This window comes from Scyliorhinus canicula, chromosome 4 (assembly GCF_902713615.1).
Source record: "Scyliorhinus canicula chromosome 4, sScyCan1.1, whole genome shotgun sequence".
NCBI lineage: Eukaryota > Metazoa > Chordata > Chondrichthyes > Carcharhiniformes > Scyliorhinidae > Scyliorhinus > Scyliorhinus canicula.
The window spans coordinates 68,264,011-68,282,953 of record NC_052149.1 but is presented as its reverse complement, the minus strand read 5'-3'; the positions used below and the strand labels follow the sequence as shown (position 1 = coordinate 68,282,953).

Below are 18,943 nucleotides of genomic sequence, written 5' to 3'. Positions count from 1 at the left end.
ACCTCGGGCAACTGTCTGTGTGTGGGTTTCCTCTGTGTGCTCCGGTTGCCTCCCAGTCCAAAGATGTGCAGGTTAGGTGCATTGGATATGCTAAAATTGTATCTCGGTGGGGTTATAAGGATAGGGTGGGGCATTGGGCCTAGGTTAGGGTGCTCTTTCAGAGGGTTAATGCAGTCTCGATGGGCCAAATAGCCTCCTTTCGCACTGTAGGGATTCTATGATTGAAAGTTTAAGGTGTGAAAATTTTAAATGCAACTGTGTGAAGTTGAAGTGCAACACCACCACCTAATAGTGGACTCACATTGTTAGAAAAACTTTGAATAGATGCAAATTCAGCAAATATATTTCACTCATCATGTGCCTGTGGAATACAAAGATTGTTTCACATTGAAGCTGCGAGCAGGTGCAGAAGGCTGATTTAAAATTTCCCTCAAACCTCCTTTGAGGAAAAGCCCAACATTTTCTTGGGACCATTAAGGTGATGATAGGGGTCCACTGTATTACTATATAGCAAAGTACAACACTAACACACTGCATTCACATCATTTCAAAACATTTCCCTTCAACTAATATTGTTTGAAAACTTATGCCCACAATGCATGCTGGTGCTGAACACCCAGCCTGATTGTTAATGTTGGTATTGAGCAGATGGTTGATTAGAGGTTAAACATGAAGGCCTCGCCTTATAAACCTTGCCCTACACCTTAGGTGTGGCGATCCTCAGGTTAAATGACCACTAGTCAGCAATCCTCCTCAAAGTGGGGGTGAGGGCAAGCTATGGTCATCTGGGACAATGGCGACTTTACTTTTACTTACTTTCCTAATTAGACCGTTTGAGCACCCATTAAATTTGGAGGTTTGGATAACACGGTGGCATGGATCCTGTTTGAAACACATCAATGTAGAATGCCGAAGTATCACACAAACATAACCGAGTCTCAGTCCAATAGACTTATGCAGGGAAGTTCCATGGTGAATATTAAAGCATTGAGATAGATGGTTAAAGACAAATTTAAGTATTAGGACAGTGTGCATAACCATGCAAGTTATGACAGAGAATTGGGACAGATAGATAGCGATATCTTAGACGATTTCGAGACAAATGAGTCAGGTGAAAGGACCTGGTAATGTAACAATTTCTGGATAATAATACAGGTAGCAGGTATCAGGCAAGTTAGAATAATGAACGCACAATTTATTTTAACCTGGAAATTTTCATTCAAGTGATTAGAAGAGACACAAAAAATTATTAAAAAGTCTTGGCAATTGGTATATGAAAAATAAAATGAACAATATCAAAATATCTGGCATTTTTATTACAATACATCAACGGTAGGTACTATTGAAGTTAATATTTAATAATAACAGGCAGCACGGTAGCATTGTGGATAGCACAATTGCTTCACAGCTCCAGGGTCCTAGGTTCGATTCCGGCTTGGATCACTGTCTGTGCGGAGTCTGCACATCCTCCCAGTGTGTGCGTGGGTTTTCTCCGGGTGCTCCGGTTTCCCCTCTCAGTCCAAAGATGTGCAGGTTAGGTGGATTGGCCATGATAAATTGCCCTTAGTGTCCAAAAATTGCCCTTAGTGTTGGGTGGGGTCACTGGGTTATGGGGATAGGGTGGAGGTGTTGACCTTGGGTAGAGTGCTCTTTCCAAGAGCCGGTGAAGACTCGATGGGCCGAATGGCCTCCTTCTGCACTGTACATTCTATGATTCATAACAAATTCTGATGTTTAAATGCAAATACAAAACCCAGTTAGCACTGACTGACTCAAATAAGACAAATATAAATGAATTAAGAGCTTAAGATTCGTGATGGGTCTCATTTTTTCCTTATCATTCCAATTTAAAATCACCCCCTAAGGGATTGGAGTTTAATTATGTTATGTGAACATTACACAATTAAACTGCAGTCTTTTGATACTCAAGAGGCCAATAATTTTTTTTAAAAAGAGATTTGAATTTTCAAAGAACTCAAAAGATCATACAACAAAATTACATATTAAGACTTTGGCTGAAACAAACTAAAATCATCAATGACTAAACATTACTAAGTAGGTAATTAATATACAAAACTATAGAAAAGATGTTCCTTATTAGCTTTTTAACAATACTAATAACCCCATACCACATTTATATGTTATGCCACATTTCCAGCAGAAATGTAAATGTTCAGAGTCCTGAATTTTCCCGGTATTTCAACAGGCCCACTGCTATACAGGGACAAGTCTCCCAGAGCCCTTTTACAAGTTTCTTGATTCAATTCTCCAAAGCATAATCAAATTCACTTACAACAGCAAGGCACCCTCAGGTGAATTCCCTATAAGATCCATCTCTTCAAATGGAGAATCCATTCGCACCAGCCTTCTGCTCTCACACCCGTAGCTTCCCAGATTTTTACACATCCAGAAGCATCTCTGTTGCAATCTCCAGGGTCTTGGAGTCTGATGGAGAGTCTATGTCTGCCCAATCCAAATCCAGCTTCTTCTTTGTTTCTAGATCTGAAAGCTGTTACTTGGGATTCAATAGGACTGGACTGTGCCCCCTGTCTCCATGGTAATTAATAATCTTTAAGTGTCACAAGTAGGCTTACATAAAAACTGCGTTGAAGTTTTGTAAAACGCCCCGTCACCACACTACGATGCCTGTTCGGGTACACTGAGGGAGAATTCAGAATGTCCAATTCACCTAATAAGCCCATCTTCCGGGACTTGTGGGAGGAAATCGGAGCACCCGGAGGAAACACACACAGACACAGGGAGAACACGCAGACTCCACAGACAATGACCAAAGCCGTGAATCGAACCCAGAACCCGGACTGAGAAGCAAGTGTTAACCACTGTAAATTAGGTCACAAGTCTGATTTATGGGTAAGTCTCGAAGCAGGCCGCACTACCTTTTTCATTACTCTATTTTAGCTTGAATCAAAGAGGCAGTTTAAAACATAATCTTATAAAATCTCACACCCGTAACATTTCCACTCCAAAAATGTATTGACATAGTAATTATTTCCATAGCAATAAATGTTAGGGCAGCACGGTGGTACAGCGGTTAGCACTGCTGCCTCACAGCTCCAGGGACCCGGGTTCAATTCCGGACTCGGGTCGCTGTCTGCGTAGTGTTTGCACATTCTCCCAGTGTCTCTGTGTGGGTTTCCTCCGGGTGCTCCAGTTTCCGCCCACAGTTCAATGACGTGCAGATTAGGTGAATTGGCGGTGCTAAATTGGCCCTTAAGTGTCCAAAAGATTAGGTCGGGTTACTGGGAGAGGGTGGAGGCATGGGCTTAATAGGGTGCTCTTTCCCAGGGCTGGTGCTGACTTGATGTGTCAAATGGCCTCCTTCTGCAATGTAAATTCAATGATTCTATGAAGACGGCTGCTACAGCTTTTGCCACTTGGACAACAGTATCAAACCTTTATGAACAGTACAGCACAGAACATTGGTGAATAATTAATTAAATATGGACACAGGTGATGGTACCTTACAGCAATTTAAAGGAATTTACACATCCCCTGTTTAAGGATGGGGCAACATCCAAAGACCATGAAATATCCAGACTGCCTGTCTCCATTTTTCATACAGGACAAAGGGGAAGGTCAAAACTCAATGGCCACTGAGTAAGAAATTGTTATACTTTGTAATTTGTATGTTTGTAGTATTATTAAAACCCAAGTTAAAATACTAACAGACTCTATGTTTGCTAGGGCTATGACTAAAAGTGAGGCAGTGTTTTTGCAAGGAAAGCATTTTGCTGATAGATATTAAAAGCCATTTTACATGTTTGCACATAGAGAGCTAATGTAATGTTGCAATAGTTTGAACCTGGCTAAACAAATAAATTCACATCTTGTAACGAGAGACAAAAGATTGTTGAATGCTCTGAGTGCAACTGGTGTAGCAAATTTGAGGGGCCAGGTCTGTCTGGACAAAGGAGTTGCTTTCAGGGCTCCAAGCTGAGCAGAAGTATTTCAGATTGCTCCTAAAAAAGGTTCTCTCTTAACAATTCTGTACCTAGATAGGCAAGTACAACCTGATTGTTAATTTTAAACATAAGTGGTACCTGAAATATACAGGTTTGCTTAATTGGAATGTAGAGGCAGGTTTGAGGAAGCAAGTAAGATGTTGCAATTGTTAACTCTAAAGCTATTTCTTTGTTGCTAATGTGCTAAATTCTGTGTTCAAATTAAAGTTTAATTTAACATGAAAGTTATTGGCTGGCCAGTGTTATCACTCCTGTGATGCCATGTTTCCTCACAATTTTACCAAATGCAAATAGCTGGGTTAGAGGCCAAGATATTAGCCAAAATTGGGGTCCTGGTCCGGATACCACACCACTATCACAGTGACCAGCACGGTCCAAAGTAGACAGGATAGGTCTCAGACATGGTACCCAAACAGACATGTGATCAAAATTGGTTTCTGGGTCTGCACCCTTATACCCCAGGAGTCAGCAGATCCCTCAGAACAGCCAGTCACCAGCCAGTTTTAGAACTAGATTTTGAGACTAACTACATGTTGTCAAACGACATGTGGCACAGCTGCCTCTCAGTGCCAGAGACCCAGCTTTGATTCTGACTGTTGGTGACTGTGTGGACTTTGCATGTTCTTCCCATGTCTGGCTGGTTTCCTCCTGGTGCTCCTGTTTCACAGTCCAAGATGCGCAGGTTAGGTGGATGGATTGGCCATGCTAAATTGCCTGTAGTTATCCAAATGTTAGGTGGGGTTGTGGTGATAGGGAGGGGGGGTTGGGCTTAAATAGGGTGCTCCTTCACAGGGTCTGTGCAGACTCGATGGGTTGAATAGTCCCCTGCTGCACTGCAGGATTCTATGATTCTTAACAGAAACCTCCTAGAAAATGTCTGCAAGAAACCTCACAATTGTGTCAACTCTTCACTTTAGAAGCCCCTCACTTCAACTTTAAATTATCCCACCAATCAGAAAACCAGGACTACTCACATGGGAGACCGGAAATCATAAATCAGAGACTGAGCAACAAATCTATAAAAGTGCACGATTATCTACATTGAATCTTTGTGTGTATGAGAGGAGAGATACAAAGATTGAGTTAATTTGGGGTAATTGAGAGAATAAATAACTTTTATTTTAAACTCTCAAAGGCTTGCTGTTGAATTATTGAACTGGATTCATTAAATTATTTAATTCGAATAAACACTTCAAGAACAAGCAAAATATCTCTTTCTATGCAAAATATACAAATTACAGGTAATGAGAGCAGATACATTTTGGTTTTGACATTAAAGTGAGATGGAAGGAGGAGATTACTTTTTTTTGTCTGCATCAGAATCCATTAAACCATTTTGGGACAGCTAGTTATTTGATACGTAGAAACCCCTCAGCAAGTTGTTTCCAATTGCTTATTATGAGAAACATCACACTTAAAGTATAAATAATCTAGGCACAAGGTAGCAGTGTCAAGGCATTGAGGTTTTTATAGCGATCCCGCTGAATGCAGTATAACCAATTACGAACATAGCTTTCAGTACAAAACACTCCGGTTTATATTTCAGACCGTCCCACCTATTGGATCAATCACTTACATGAACATTGAAATAAAATCTACTGCAGGGAGTGATTTGTTCAGATATCCCAGTATCACACTCACCATCTTGGAAAGGCAGCATTTATATCTGACCACTCCGCAGCTGGTTGTCCAAAAGGTAACCTAGCGACTATAACTGTTGATTTTTAGAATGTTCAACTGCCCTAGATTGTTAGTTAAAAATATAGCCTTGGAAATTGTACGATTCATTCCACATTTATCATGTATGGTATTGAAATAGGAGGTGGATAAAATGATGGTTAGTTTGAGACCAAATCACAGGAAAATAAACCCCACAAAGAATAATAGCCCCAATCGCTCAATGACCCAATTGACATTCACAAGAGATGTACTCAGGGATCAAAGTATTCGTTTGCCACAACTCTGCAGTCATAATTCAAATTTTAACCAGGTTTTCTCAAATTTATCGTTGCGACATGTGGCAGAGTTTTTGAGAAATAGTCTCAGACAAAAGCAGAAATAAAAAATCCCTGAGAACCTAGGGTCCCCCATAGAAAATTAAGAGTATGAAACAAGTGCCAACGAGCAAGCAAGACCCCAGCTACCAAACATCACCAACTGGGTCTCAGATCCAAGGGAGGAACAGGCTGCCAGACAATCAGACAATGACACACCCCCCTTGGAGGACACCAGAATAGCCATGAGGCTCGAGGCCAAGGATACTATCAGATCCCAGCTGGAAATGGGAACCCCACTTCAGAGGAGGGGCCGTCAGGACACCCTTCACAGGAAAGGGGTGGGGGGTGCCAAGGGAGGCAGCCGTGCCGCGCCAGCGCTAGGGAACCCACTCCTACAAACAGAACCTCTTAAGGAAAAGGGGTAGGGCTAACACAAGAGCTGTTATCAAACAGGACCGCTCTTTCAATCATAGTACTAAAACTCATCTTATCAGCACAAGTAGCTCAGGAGAAAACCAAGAACAAGTGAGAAACTCAGTGGAAGCCAGGGTCTCTCAGAAGGAATTATAAAGAGGAGGAACTATCCAAACTTATCGTTTAGTTGACTGAAGTACCGCCGGCTACCGCCCAAAGCATTCAAAAATGGACGAAAGCTTGTAAACTGAACAAAAGGAGAACTTCGCTCCTACCCAAAGAAAAAGGAAAAACAAAAGGATAACTCTTAGGTACAACGCTTGGTCTGTCCCAAAGTCATTGCTCACCTGGGTGCCAGGCCCAGCCAGTCTGGGTTCTCCCTACGGGCGTCGAGAGAGCACTCTCATTCCTTGGGGACAGCAGGATACCGACCACAGCACCTGGCCTAGCCCAGCACTGTCACAAAAGACACAGGAGAACCCAACTCCAGGAAACTCAATACAACACCAACCATTACACCCACCGAGGTTGCACCAACCCAGTCCTAATTAGGACAAGGCACTACTCCTCCAATCAATGAGAAAGAATATAGAAATTGGCTCAAGCCAATAGGGAACCCTAGCACCACGGAAGAATCATTGTCAAGACTTCCACAGGGCGGGCGCCCTGGGAGGGAGGGTCAGTCCTCATCTCCCCCATCCCCCTTTACCAGTATCCAGGACTCCCCACCAGGCCAAGCCAGTACCAGAACCAATACCACTCCCCATCACCTTCCCAAGATGGGAGAAAAGAGAAGAAATCCTCTGGGGTGTGTGGCGAGGGTAGAGAGCACCCAGCCGGATCATGGAACTACAGTCCATAAGGGATATTCAGGGCCACCCTCAGTGAGCAACAACAGCAATGAAAACACCCAAAGAGGGAGACCTATATCAGGAGGAAAGTCAGACTCCACCACAGGGAAGAGACAAATATAACCCAATCCTCATCAGGATAACAAGCAGTCTGCCTGGGTCTAAAGAAGATAACACGGACGTGCTGAATTAGAATAAAAAGATAGAAAAACATACCAAAACTGGTTAGTTCTAACTCGGATTGGGGGGGGGGGGGGGGGGGGGGGGGGGGGACCTTGCTCAACCGTAGCAAGGACAAACTGACCCTATCAACTTCCACCCCTCACCGCTCTGCTCAACTTCCTTCTAGGCAAAAATCATTCCCTCTCTCCACTATAAGGACTGTCAAGACAATACAACACTCAAATACATTTAGGTTAAATAATAAAGACTGTGCTCAAATCCCGAATTCAACATTCGGCTAAACATATGAACTTGCAAAATCAGGATAATCAGTGGCACAGACCATCACAACCACATCATTCACTTCCCTGTAAATGGAAAAAATTGACAAAATGCTCTATCAAATTCAATTTGCCCAGCCTCCAGATCGAGATCCCTGAAACATAACTTCTTCAATGCCTCGCCTCAAAGCCGACTCAGCAGTACTCCTCTCCTATTCCCCTTCTCTCTCCCGACTTGAGGATGGACGACAGCAAGAACTAAACCGTATAGAGACATTCTTCCACCAGGGACAGTGTTCTCTCTATTGCGAGAACCGCCTCATGTGCCTCAATAAAAATACAACTTTTGGAATGGGGCCTTGACGACCTGTACCTCAGTCGAAATTTCCAGCCAGAACAGCACCTTCGTTGGCAGCTATCATCCGTCGATGCACACCGCACCGTCAGGGCAAGGGCCTGCTCAAAAGCAACTGCTCCACTAACAGCAAGGTCCCACCCAACCCCTTCCAGTTGCCATGAACATGCGAGGATTTAAACATTCTAATTCACCTCCAACATGCAGAAGCACTGACCAACTACTCTTGGAACATTTGTAAACCAAGAAAATACAAAAAAGCACTAAGATGAAAAGACGGATTAAAAGATGAGCAAAGGCAGAGATCGCGAAAACACAGCCGCACTTGTGCTCACATCACATGACCTTCAGATTCGTTTTTTTAAAGTTTCAAATTTGTTGAAGCAGTTCGGTAGCAAGATGATTATAGTCAGGCACGAATGTTATTCATCACCTGAACAGGCACCAGTGTGGCGACGAGGGGATTTTCACAGTAACGTCATTGCAGTGTTAATGTAAGCCTACTTGTGACAATAATAAAAAATATTATTTATCTGTCCAGGCCTGAATATTGTGTAGGTCTTGCTGCATGCAAGCATAGACTGCTTCATTATCATAGAATCTCTACAGTGCAGGAGGTCATTCGGCCCATCGAGTCTGCACCGACCCTCTGAAAGAGCACCCTACACAGACCCACTCCCCTGCCCTATCCCCGCAATCCCACCTCGGAGCAATTTAGCATCACCAATCCACCTAAACTGCACATCTTTGGACTGTGGGAGGTAATCAGAAACCTGGAGGAAACCCACGCACAGGGAGAAAGTGCAAATTCCAGTCACCGGAGGTCGGGTTCAAACCCAGGTCCCTGGCACTGTGATCTGAGGAGTTGCAAACAAAACTTAACACTGCAATCACTAGCAAACATCCCCAGGCCTAACCTTACAAAGGGAAGGTGGTCATTATTGAAGTCACCCTACACGTCTGGAAGTTCTTTGTCTAGACCAAGGCTAGAATGAGAACTGGAGTGACTGGTTCAGGAGGAACCCAAACTGAGTATCAGTGAACAAGTGCCACTTAGTTCCATGGCACCACTTCCCAATAATTTGCCAACGGGGCGGTAATTGGACAGAATCATAGAATCTACAGTGTAAAAGGAGGCCATTCAGCCCATCGAGTCTGCACCGGCTCTTGGAAATAGCACCCCACCTAACCTTTTTGGACACTAAGGGCAATTTATCATAGTCAATCCTCCTAACTGACACATCTTTGGACTGTGGGAGGAAACCGGAGCACCCGCACGCAGACACAGGGAGAACATGCAAACTCCAGTCACCCAAGGCTGGAACTGAACCCAGGTTACTGACGCTGTGAGGAAGCTGTGCCTTTTGCAGACAGGAGATACCTGGGTAATTTGCTGTCAGATGGATGCCAGTGAATCCAAATCAAATTGGTCAGAAACTAAGCTATTTCTGAGCAAGGCAAGCTTCTCCCTATCAATGCTCTCAAGCTCCTTAATCATTTTGAACACTTTTCTTAAATCATCCAATAGCCCTTTTTACTTGAAGGACAATCCGAATTCTCTCAAACTTCATAACATTAGAAATCTCTCTCTCCATTAATTTGACATCCTTTCTAAAGTGTGGTGTCTAGAATTGAGGCCTATGACCCCAGCTGACACCTAACCAGTGATTTATAAAAGCTCAACCGTTGCTTTTGAATTCCATGTCTAAATACCTGGCCACTGCAGTCCCAAACTGCTTACTTGTCAGAAGAGGTCTAGGTTATTTTGCAGCTAGGATCGATCTGGAGATGGATCTGGCTATCCACCACCTGTTGATGTGGTTGGTAGCCGCAGCTTGCTCCAACATGACGTCGAGGGGGGGGAATTGTGACATTATTCAACTTATTTTACAGCATAATGGTGACACAAGCAAGGACCATCAATCAATAAATTCCAACCACAACAAAATCCTTCAATGGTCAATCAGCTGATGGTTGTGAAGGCAGACAAAATGTTGCAGCAGTGCATTGATCACCAATATATTGGCTTGCCCAGTGATTCCAACCAGACAATGGTCTGCTGTTCAACAGGCGTCTCACTTTAAAGGACACAATGCAGAGGCCCTTCTACAGATACAAAATTCCCTCAAGGCCTTTAGCAATCAGATATTTGCAACACAGACTAGAATGTTGTAGTTGGGAACTTTTAGTCCAGCAGTTTCCAAACTGCAAGCCACAACCAAAATGGAGGTGACAGAAACGACCTTCTGTGCTTCCCTCCTCTGAAATTGTGCCTCACACCGCTAACAAAGCCTGGGCACCACCAAACACTTGGCTTGCTCCCCTCACTCTCTCCTATTGGATAAGAGTCCCAGCTCTGTCAACACTATGAGCAACAAGTTTGGTGCATAAGTCATTGAATTTATGTACCCCATGGGATGTATTCTCGGTTTGGGAGACTATATTCTTCCGTCAGAGGTGAACATGTGGTCTCTTTGATGTGGTCAATGTTTTTAGGCCATTGAACCTTGAAGGCAGATGAATTAATCAAAGCTGCAGATGGTTTGAAAAGCTGTCAATCACACACCACTACTAGAAAGCTATGAATGGCTTGCAGCTAATGGATCTGTGGGAACCAGATGCAGGTCACAACTGTTCTCCTTTTGACAAATGGACACATTGCAGCTGTAATTCTTCTAATTGCCCCTGTCTGGATTGCTCTCAAGCCTCCAGACAGGGGTCTCTTTACTGGGAGGAGGGGGGTGGGGGGTAGGAAGAGTCCCTTTAGGCAGGGTTCCTGTGTGGGGGGGGGTCTTCCCATTACAGGAATCCCAGGGGGACTCCCCCTATTATAGGGGTCCCAGAGAGGTGGTTCTCCCAATTACAAGGGTCCTGGGGGAGGACGGCCCTCTTACTGAGGTCCTAAGCGTGGGGGTACACTTACAGGGGACCCGGGCGGCCACTGCGCCCATCTGCTTCCCAGCCGCGGACTCGAGACCCATTTGCATTAATTTACATGCTCCTGCTAGTGCATGCCACGTACCTCGATTCCGAGGTCGGAGCATTGCTTTTCGGGCCAGCGCCCGGCATCAACCCTGCCTTTCCCCAACTCCCAATTCTCCGTCCCAAAGGGGAATACGATCCGGGCCGCCCGGGATGGAAAATCCAGCCTTTATCACCTACGAAGCCACAACACACACTGGCTGGAGCTCAGGTAGTCTGAACTGACATTAACTGCCACTGTCAACAGTGTTTGCTGTAATTTTACTATTTAAAAGTATCTTTATATCTTGCAAATCAGAAGAATACTGATCAAAATGAGTGCATATCTGAAGCACACCAAATTTCTTCAAGGCAGAAATGAGGGAACATTAAAATTTGTCAACCTGCCCTAAAATACTGTCGAATTAACAGAAACCACAGCAAACACAATTCGACAAATGCAATTCAAACCACTTATTTTTTTTCTTTATTGGTGCTTGAACATGACATTGGGTAATGTACCATTGGAAGATTTATTTACATACACATGGTCTACAAATAGTTTTTCTTGTTTCTGATGAAAACTATTACACAGGGCTAGATGAACAAGCTGATGACCTTAAGCAAGTTATTTGCACTTTTACCATTTACAAATATCCAAAATTTACGACTGATGAAATTACCAAAACCCCATCCATATATTAGCAATCAAATTAAGTGGTCTCAGCTAAATTTTTCTTTAAATATAGAATGAGATTATAGGCAAAGTTTAAAGGCAGACAAAATTCTGTAGAATTTTGAATATAACTGGTTTAGATAAAACTAGTCTTGAAAATGCAAATGAAAGTTACATTATTAATTTACACTGTAATCCTGTAATTCCATGTAATCCTGTAAATTTAACTATTATGCACATTAATGGCACTGCGAAAATCTTGTTGCCCACGAAAGTTACACTGAAAGTCTACGCTCAGGAATCCTGCACAAAAATCAGATCTTCCAATATTTCCAGAGCGGAATCCCAAAACAGTCATAGATATTGGTCACATGTTCCTCAAGTTGGTTTTATACGAGCTACAAATACAAATGGGCGTGTAGACTTGTTGGTTCTGAAAGAAGGTGTTAAAGAGATTAAAACTGTAAAATCACAAGAAACTAGACCACTTAAGTAATATGGTGTATGCTCCAAAATAAAACAAAGCCAACCCTTACTTGCCTAACACTTCTGGTGCCTGTACGATAACCAAAGAAAATAAAAACTGAAGGAAAAAACCCATTAAAAACAATGTCCACATTTGCACCAAGTATGCAATTAGTACTGCCAAGTACAATTTACGAAGTTAGAATTTTGGCTGTATACTTACCTTCCTCTACCATTTAATATAGCTGAAACCACCTTTGGAGTTCTGAAAAGCAGAGCTTCTGTTTGATAATCCAAATACCATTTTCTTCTAACCAGTTTTAAGATTAGAGGGGTATATTAAGCCATAACAAGTCATCAAGATGGAAGGTAGTTAATGAATTATTTGTTTTGAAAATGATTTTAGAAAGTCCCCAACTTCTAACTGTTCGGTATACCCAATTGTTTAAACATTTAAATAATTTTGCAGACTGAAAATGCACTAATGCATTAAAAAATGAAAATTAAGAAAATGTTGCAAATATTCCATATTTTTCCTCACATTTTCTCTTCAATTTGTCAATGCTCAAATGTGGAACATTTCCCATTTTTACATTAGCGACAGCATCCCCAGAACATGTAAAGCTATTAGCTAACTCTATTCAGTCCCTAAAAAGAATCTGAAAGTTTGTCCTAGAAGACTTCCCAAATACAAATTTCTGATCACCAGTCATTGTGGTCTGTGGCAGACTGACAAGTAGGTAATTTCTGCAGTGGTACCCATTAAAAATGGCATCAAAACTGCTCAAGCTATTTTTACTTTGGCACTTATGTTTAAATTCAGTCCAGCACAGGTTGAAAAACATACCTTTGCACTCAAGGATGCTGATGTAAAATGGGAACCATTCAATGCTATTCCACAATTCTTTTTCAAACTTATGAACATTTCCAAACACATTAAAGATAACTGAACATAACCCAAAACTGAAGGGTTATCATAAGGCTCTAGATTTCTGCAATTTAATCTCCCACAAAACAAATGCTGCAAACTGCTTCAAAGCTGTGTTTTTTCAAATCACCAAGAGGCACATAAAAAGGTTGAGTGGGAGTATTTATAGGGGAGTGCAAACAAACCTTATAATGTTAATTCAACTATTCTAATAGGGTGGAGTAGCCCAGGTTTTTCCCTATAGGGAATAACAGGGTAGTGGACCTAACTGGCTAAAGCTCCATGACTCTGGAAAACTACATTGAGATGCAGATTTTCGAACAAAACATGATTTTCCAAGGTACTGGAAATCTAGTGCAGCTCTCGACTGGTTTGAAGTTGCTTCCTCTTCAGTTTCCAATGGAAAGCACAAGGATCACTAAAAAACAAACTTAGAGGGAGTCCTGCCAAATATAAATTCTGTTATTTCCAATACTGTATCCTGATTCATAACGTGGCAAAGTAATTTGAACTACTCCCCGAGAATTTACTATCTCTTTAAAGTTTCTCTTCCTTTAAGACCACATGCACTTACACAGACCCTCTGCACTATAATGCTAGGCATATAGATGTATACATAATGTACACTTCTAAACTCACTAGCCTTTATGGTTCTTGTAATAAAAATACATCAAAATCAGTTTTCCACGAGGAAAAAAACTATTATGGCTTAATATACTAATTAATAGACTGGAGTACAGTTCTAACACACTCAAAGCAACAATAGGTTTAAGATTACATCAGCAAGATTTCATCAAGACATAGGCCCAATTTTTTTTCATGTTTTCCACAACATCTCAGGTGGATTTGCTCAAGACACTAATAACTTTAAAATAAGTTTCATGCATTTTTCCAGAAATTACTGAACTTTTAAAAACTGCAGATGTTAAAAGGCTACTTCTGTTTAGAACTTGAACGGGAGCCCGAGTGAGAGGATCCGGAGGATGATCCACTGCGCCTGCAAAAGACAAAATCAACAAGGTGTGCAAAGCTGAAACTTTGGGAAACTGCAGTTACATCTTCAAAGTAACTCCTCTAAATTAAGATACCAAAAATATGCATTGCTGCTATTATAAAGCCCACAACCTGTATAAAGAAGCATCCGCTGGCTTATTAATTCAAATAATATTAACAAACAAAACAAGTTTTTGTTTTAAATGGGATGACTTCTGCAGTCCTGTTAAAACTCTAGTAATCTTATTCTACAGAAGCCCAAACCTTTCTGCAGACCAAGATCTTGAGTCAGAACGTCTAGTTTTTTTGCGGCCACTTGAGGATGATGACCTGGAACGGCTTCGTTTTTTGCCTCTTTCAGAGGAAGATGATGATCGAGAACTTGAGCGAGACCTCTTCCTTGGAGATGAAGACCCCCGGCGTGATCTGGAGCTGGATTTTGATTGATTGGGAGAAAATTAGATTTATGCCAACTATTAATCCAACAGATTCACGGTTACATTTGACTGTTTTTAGTTGGTTTAATTTTAACCAACTGTTTAAGTGCAAGGTTATCACTACAGCATGAGGATGTTTTAATTAAATTAAGGGTATTTGCTTGTTAAGATTCCTGCAGTATTGAGAGCCAAATATTTAGATTCTAATTATAGAGCCCCGAAGTTGTCACAGAAGCTCCGATACATATCTCGAGATGCAATTGTGACCAAGCTATTAATTCATCAACTTTCATTTAGCAAGAGTGATCAGTTAACTGACACGACAGAGATATGATAAACGTGTGCTCAAGTTATAAAAATCAAATGCTTTCTAATCCAGAGATGCTGAACCTATTTCCTTTCGTAGACCAACCCTTAGGATTTTCTCCCTATCAAATTTTCTGGTTTCTCATTTTGGTGAATTTTACAAGTCTGAAAGGCCTGCTTTTAGCACTGTTGCCTCACTTCTGGAATAACTGTAAATCAGGAATAACCAAGATCTGTTAGTGTCAACAATTGGAGATCATGCAAACTAATTAATGGGAACTTGGATTTCAATACTAAGCTTTCTTGGTGCATACTTACATTGTTGATGAAAGCAAAATGTTGGACAACTCTGTTCTAATCCACTCTACCTTTTGCCTATTGACACAGCAGACTCCAGCGGTTATATAATGGCTGATAGCAGCAGATAAGCCAGCAACAAGAACCAAGTTACAGACATTTAAAATTATTATTGTTTAAAACAATCTTTTCAACAACTGACACAATGAATAAAATGAAATGCTACAGAAATTCCAAGTCTTTGTAACAGATACTAGTCACTATTGCATGAAGCCCCCTTACTGATGATATTTTTTAAAGCAATCAAGGAAACAAAAGAAAATCAAGTTTTGAGCTTATCACATATTTCGAAAATATATGAATAGATTTTAATCCTTACTTCTTCAATCTTTTAAAGCCTGGCTGAACAAGGTACTTTTTAAAGGTTATTTTTAAGATCAGGGTAACCAGATTTGTTTTAACTAAACAACAGCATCATTCTGTTGAAAGGTTTCAACTTGAAGCACCAACCCTGTTTTTCTCCCCGCTTGTTCTCAAGATTAAATCTGATATTTTTTATATTGCCACCTATCGTTCATTATTCAGAAGAAACTAAAAATGTTATCTTTCAAACACTATGTTTGGAATCTAATTTGGGCAGGCAAACAAAACTTTGCTTCTCTGAATGAAGATAAACGATCCAATTCCCACAAGTTATCATTGCTCCACAGCCAAATAGTGGAGGAAAGTTGTTGGCTTTCTTTTAAGCTGGGAAGATGTATATGGTATGGAGAGTGTGCATTGGGAAATATATAACAGATTTTGTAAGATTGCACTCCACATTTTACTATGTTACGGTGCTATATAAATGCAAGATGGTGATTGCATTTTCTTTTAAAATAAACTGTTCCTCAGCTTCTCTTTCAGAGTCTTCCTTCTGCTTCAATTTCTCATTCTGTCCAATTTATTGGCACTTCACCCTCTGCCAGGCCATCTTTCTTTTCAGCTAGTTTGCCGTCAGAAGTACTTGATTCGCTCTTCTCTCAATTGTTTATTGGTCAAACGATGTACTCAATATTAAGACATCCTAATCATCATTCTACAAATTTCTTCACCAGAGCCGAAGTGCCAGAACTGCATGCACAACTTAGCACAGTAGTCTCCTGATGCACCCTGACATAGTGTCCAATCAAAATAGTACAGAGGGCCACAAGCTACTTACACAGCCTGTGCCCGATTCAAACCAAATCTTTGAAAAGAATATTCAAAGTTGGTAGTTGGGCATTAGAGTAGACACATACAGCATGCATCCTTATGGTGCCCCTCACATGCAGAACGTGTTTTACAATTAGGAAGACAAGTACAAGATGTAATGTAACTTGGACTCAAAAGTCAAAAAAATGGAAAAGATCACGAAGTTAAGGAGTAGCAAACCCAATTCACACGCAGGCCTGATGTGACATCCTGACAACCTAGATGAGGCACTCAGCAAAAGTTATTTGAAGATACTGGGATAGTATGCATTTTGCAGTTTCTTGCAATGCAAAATTAATTCAGTGTATACTATTTCTACAATGCAAGGTCTTCAACCCAATCTGTACAGCCAGCATCTGCATTGGCCCTCCCTACTCCGAGGTAGCCCTGGCAGTTCTTCGGAAATTACCACTGGTTTAATTTAAACATGAAGAGGGTTCAGGGCTGCTCCAGGATCATTTTGTAAAACACATAAAACTATATAGAGCACTTGCAGCCCAAGCTCAGGTTAGATTTTGCAGTTCCACTGCAGCCTGAACAGTGATGTGATTGAGAGCAAGGAACAAAAAGTTGAGATGGGGAAGTCAAGCCTCCAGCTGCTCGAGAGGAGCTGAGGGAGGTGTATCTTCTGGCAGCGCCAAACGTGGAATCCCTGTTCCCATGCTCTGTGAACAGTGGCAGTTGGAGCACACAACTCCGACAGCACAGTGAGAACTCTCACTCTCTGTCCCCTTGTTCCCCAATCACCTAATTATGGAAAAAAAATCCAATATTTTTGCACAAAGTTCCGAGGTTTCACTCACTCATTAGTTGCTTCTCCTGAGCACCTTTCCCACAAAACACTACATTCGCCAGTTCTCTTCCTTCTCACAATCTCTCATCCTCCAATCTTTGCGACTCCTGTCTCCCCAGCTTTAAACCGAGTATTTGGCTTGGTTCCTGCCCCAAAATATCCACCTCCAAGTCACAACTTCAACAATCCCACATCCAGTCTCAATCACTCCAATCTGTTATTCTTCTGAGATAAAGTAGATTTATACTCCTGGGGTAATAAATTCAACTCTCTTGCATCTATTTTGCACTTCAAAAATAGGGGCAGGGTACCTTGATGGCCCTGCTGTCACCCAACGCCACCTGATCCTATATTCAGAAATATCTGTAAATGGCAGAGTAGCCTTCCTGCCTGAAACAGGCATGCGCAAATTCGGCCTTGTGCAAGTTGTAAGATCCCAACAGAAAACCTGGACACAAATGGATGGAGCTCAAATCACGCAAATTCTATCTAATTGCCCATGATCCTAAACGGCCTAACAACAACCATTAAAGGGATGTTAAAAATTAACGAAGAACAGAACTTCCCCTCTCAGCTTTTCAAAAAAATACTAGCTAGTGCCAGCTCAGTCCCATTTCCTCTCTCAACACCCAACTGTGGGCCAACTAGGGTGTTTGAAATGGGTCCCAACATTGAGCTACATCAGCTTGATTATTTGGCACATGCAGTTCACCAGTTCAATTTAACAGAAATGGACCCAGCGACACAAAAGAATGGCAAATCTGCAAATTCAAAAAACATTTCCTCCAGTGCTGGAATATGCTGGTGCTTGTGTAGGATAATAAATGAGGAAGGACAGTCTGTAACAGAGACCAAGATTGGAATAATCTAAGGAAATCACATTATATGTCAAAAGACATAACGGATATTCTCACACTTCAAGTTAAAAAAATGCATACTTCTAGAAAAAAAAGTACATATCCTGAAATGCATTGTAACAGCTTTCATTTTCACTTTATGAACATGACTGCATTCTCCTTAGGTCAGGTATTGCAGAGTATTGTGCGCATAATCATGACTAGCCAAAACATGTTCTTTTTCTTGATCTTAAACACAGTTTTGTCTAGGTCCAATGTTACATACACAATTCAATTCCACTTGATCCCATGTGTAGTTGAGAATGTCTTGAGATATGAAATATGTACAAACCAAAAGTTTCCCACATCACATATTTAATTAAACAAAATGTGCAAAAACAGAATATAATTTGTAATGTTTCGAAATGGCCAAAGTTTCTGAATATATGCTAACTGATGTTTCATAAACTAAACTGACCCAGATTTAAAATGTACAAACTTGCATATCACTTCCGAAAAATATTGCTTCCACATTTAAAGTTGAATTTTGCACTTTTAATAAAATGAAAAACATTCAAAACATTAAAGGTTGCATAGCAGACTGTTAATAAATATATATAGATACAGAGTTATTTTGTTAAAAACAGAAACAAGGTATAAATTTCTTGGCAGGAAAAGAGGAACTACATTTGATATGTTATTACTCCAATTATCATGTTACACCACAACTTAGAAATGTTTGGAAGGGGACTTGTGCTCAGCTTCGAAAAGATACATATTTAACAAGTATCTGGTAGCTTACTTTATCCAGTGTTGGAGACCAAGCAAACCCTTGCCAGTTTAATAATCAAGTATGAAAGACCAATTCAGAACTGGCTCATGTTAAGATTATGTGACAACTAATTAGATTCAAACATGGGCATACGTATTAGGTCACAAGTCCTCTATAAGCAAAAGGAGAAAGAAAGTACAAAA

General features: G+C 41.1%; 1 protein-coding gene across 1 annotated transcript in view; it reads right to left on the bottom strand.

The window, feature by feature from the left end:
• Nucleotides 1–11,468: 11,468 nt before the first annotated feature.
• The window catches only part of zranb2 (zinc finger, RAN-binding domain containing 2), a 40,665-nt gene continuing 33,190 nt past the window's right edge, over nt 11,469–18,943 (bottom strand). Inside the window, exons 9-10 of the mRNA XM_038794393.1 lie at nt 14,331–14,498; nt 11,469–14,070 (exon numbers count right to left, since the gene is read on the bottom strand). Coding sequence (XP_038650321.1) covers nt 14,007–14,070; nt 14,331–14,498 — 232 coding nt within the window. The 3' untranslated portion in view covers nt 11,469–14,006. The remainder of the gene's footprint in view (nt 14,071–14,330; nt 14,499–18,943) is intronic.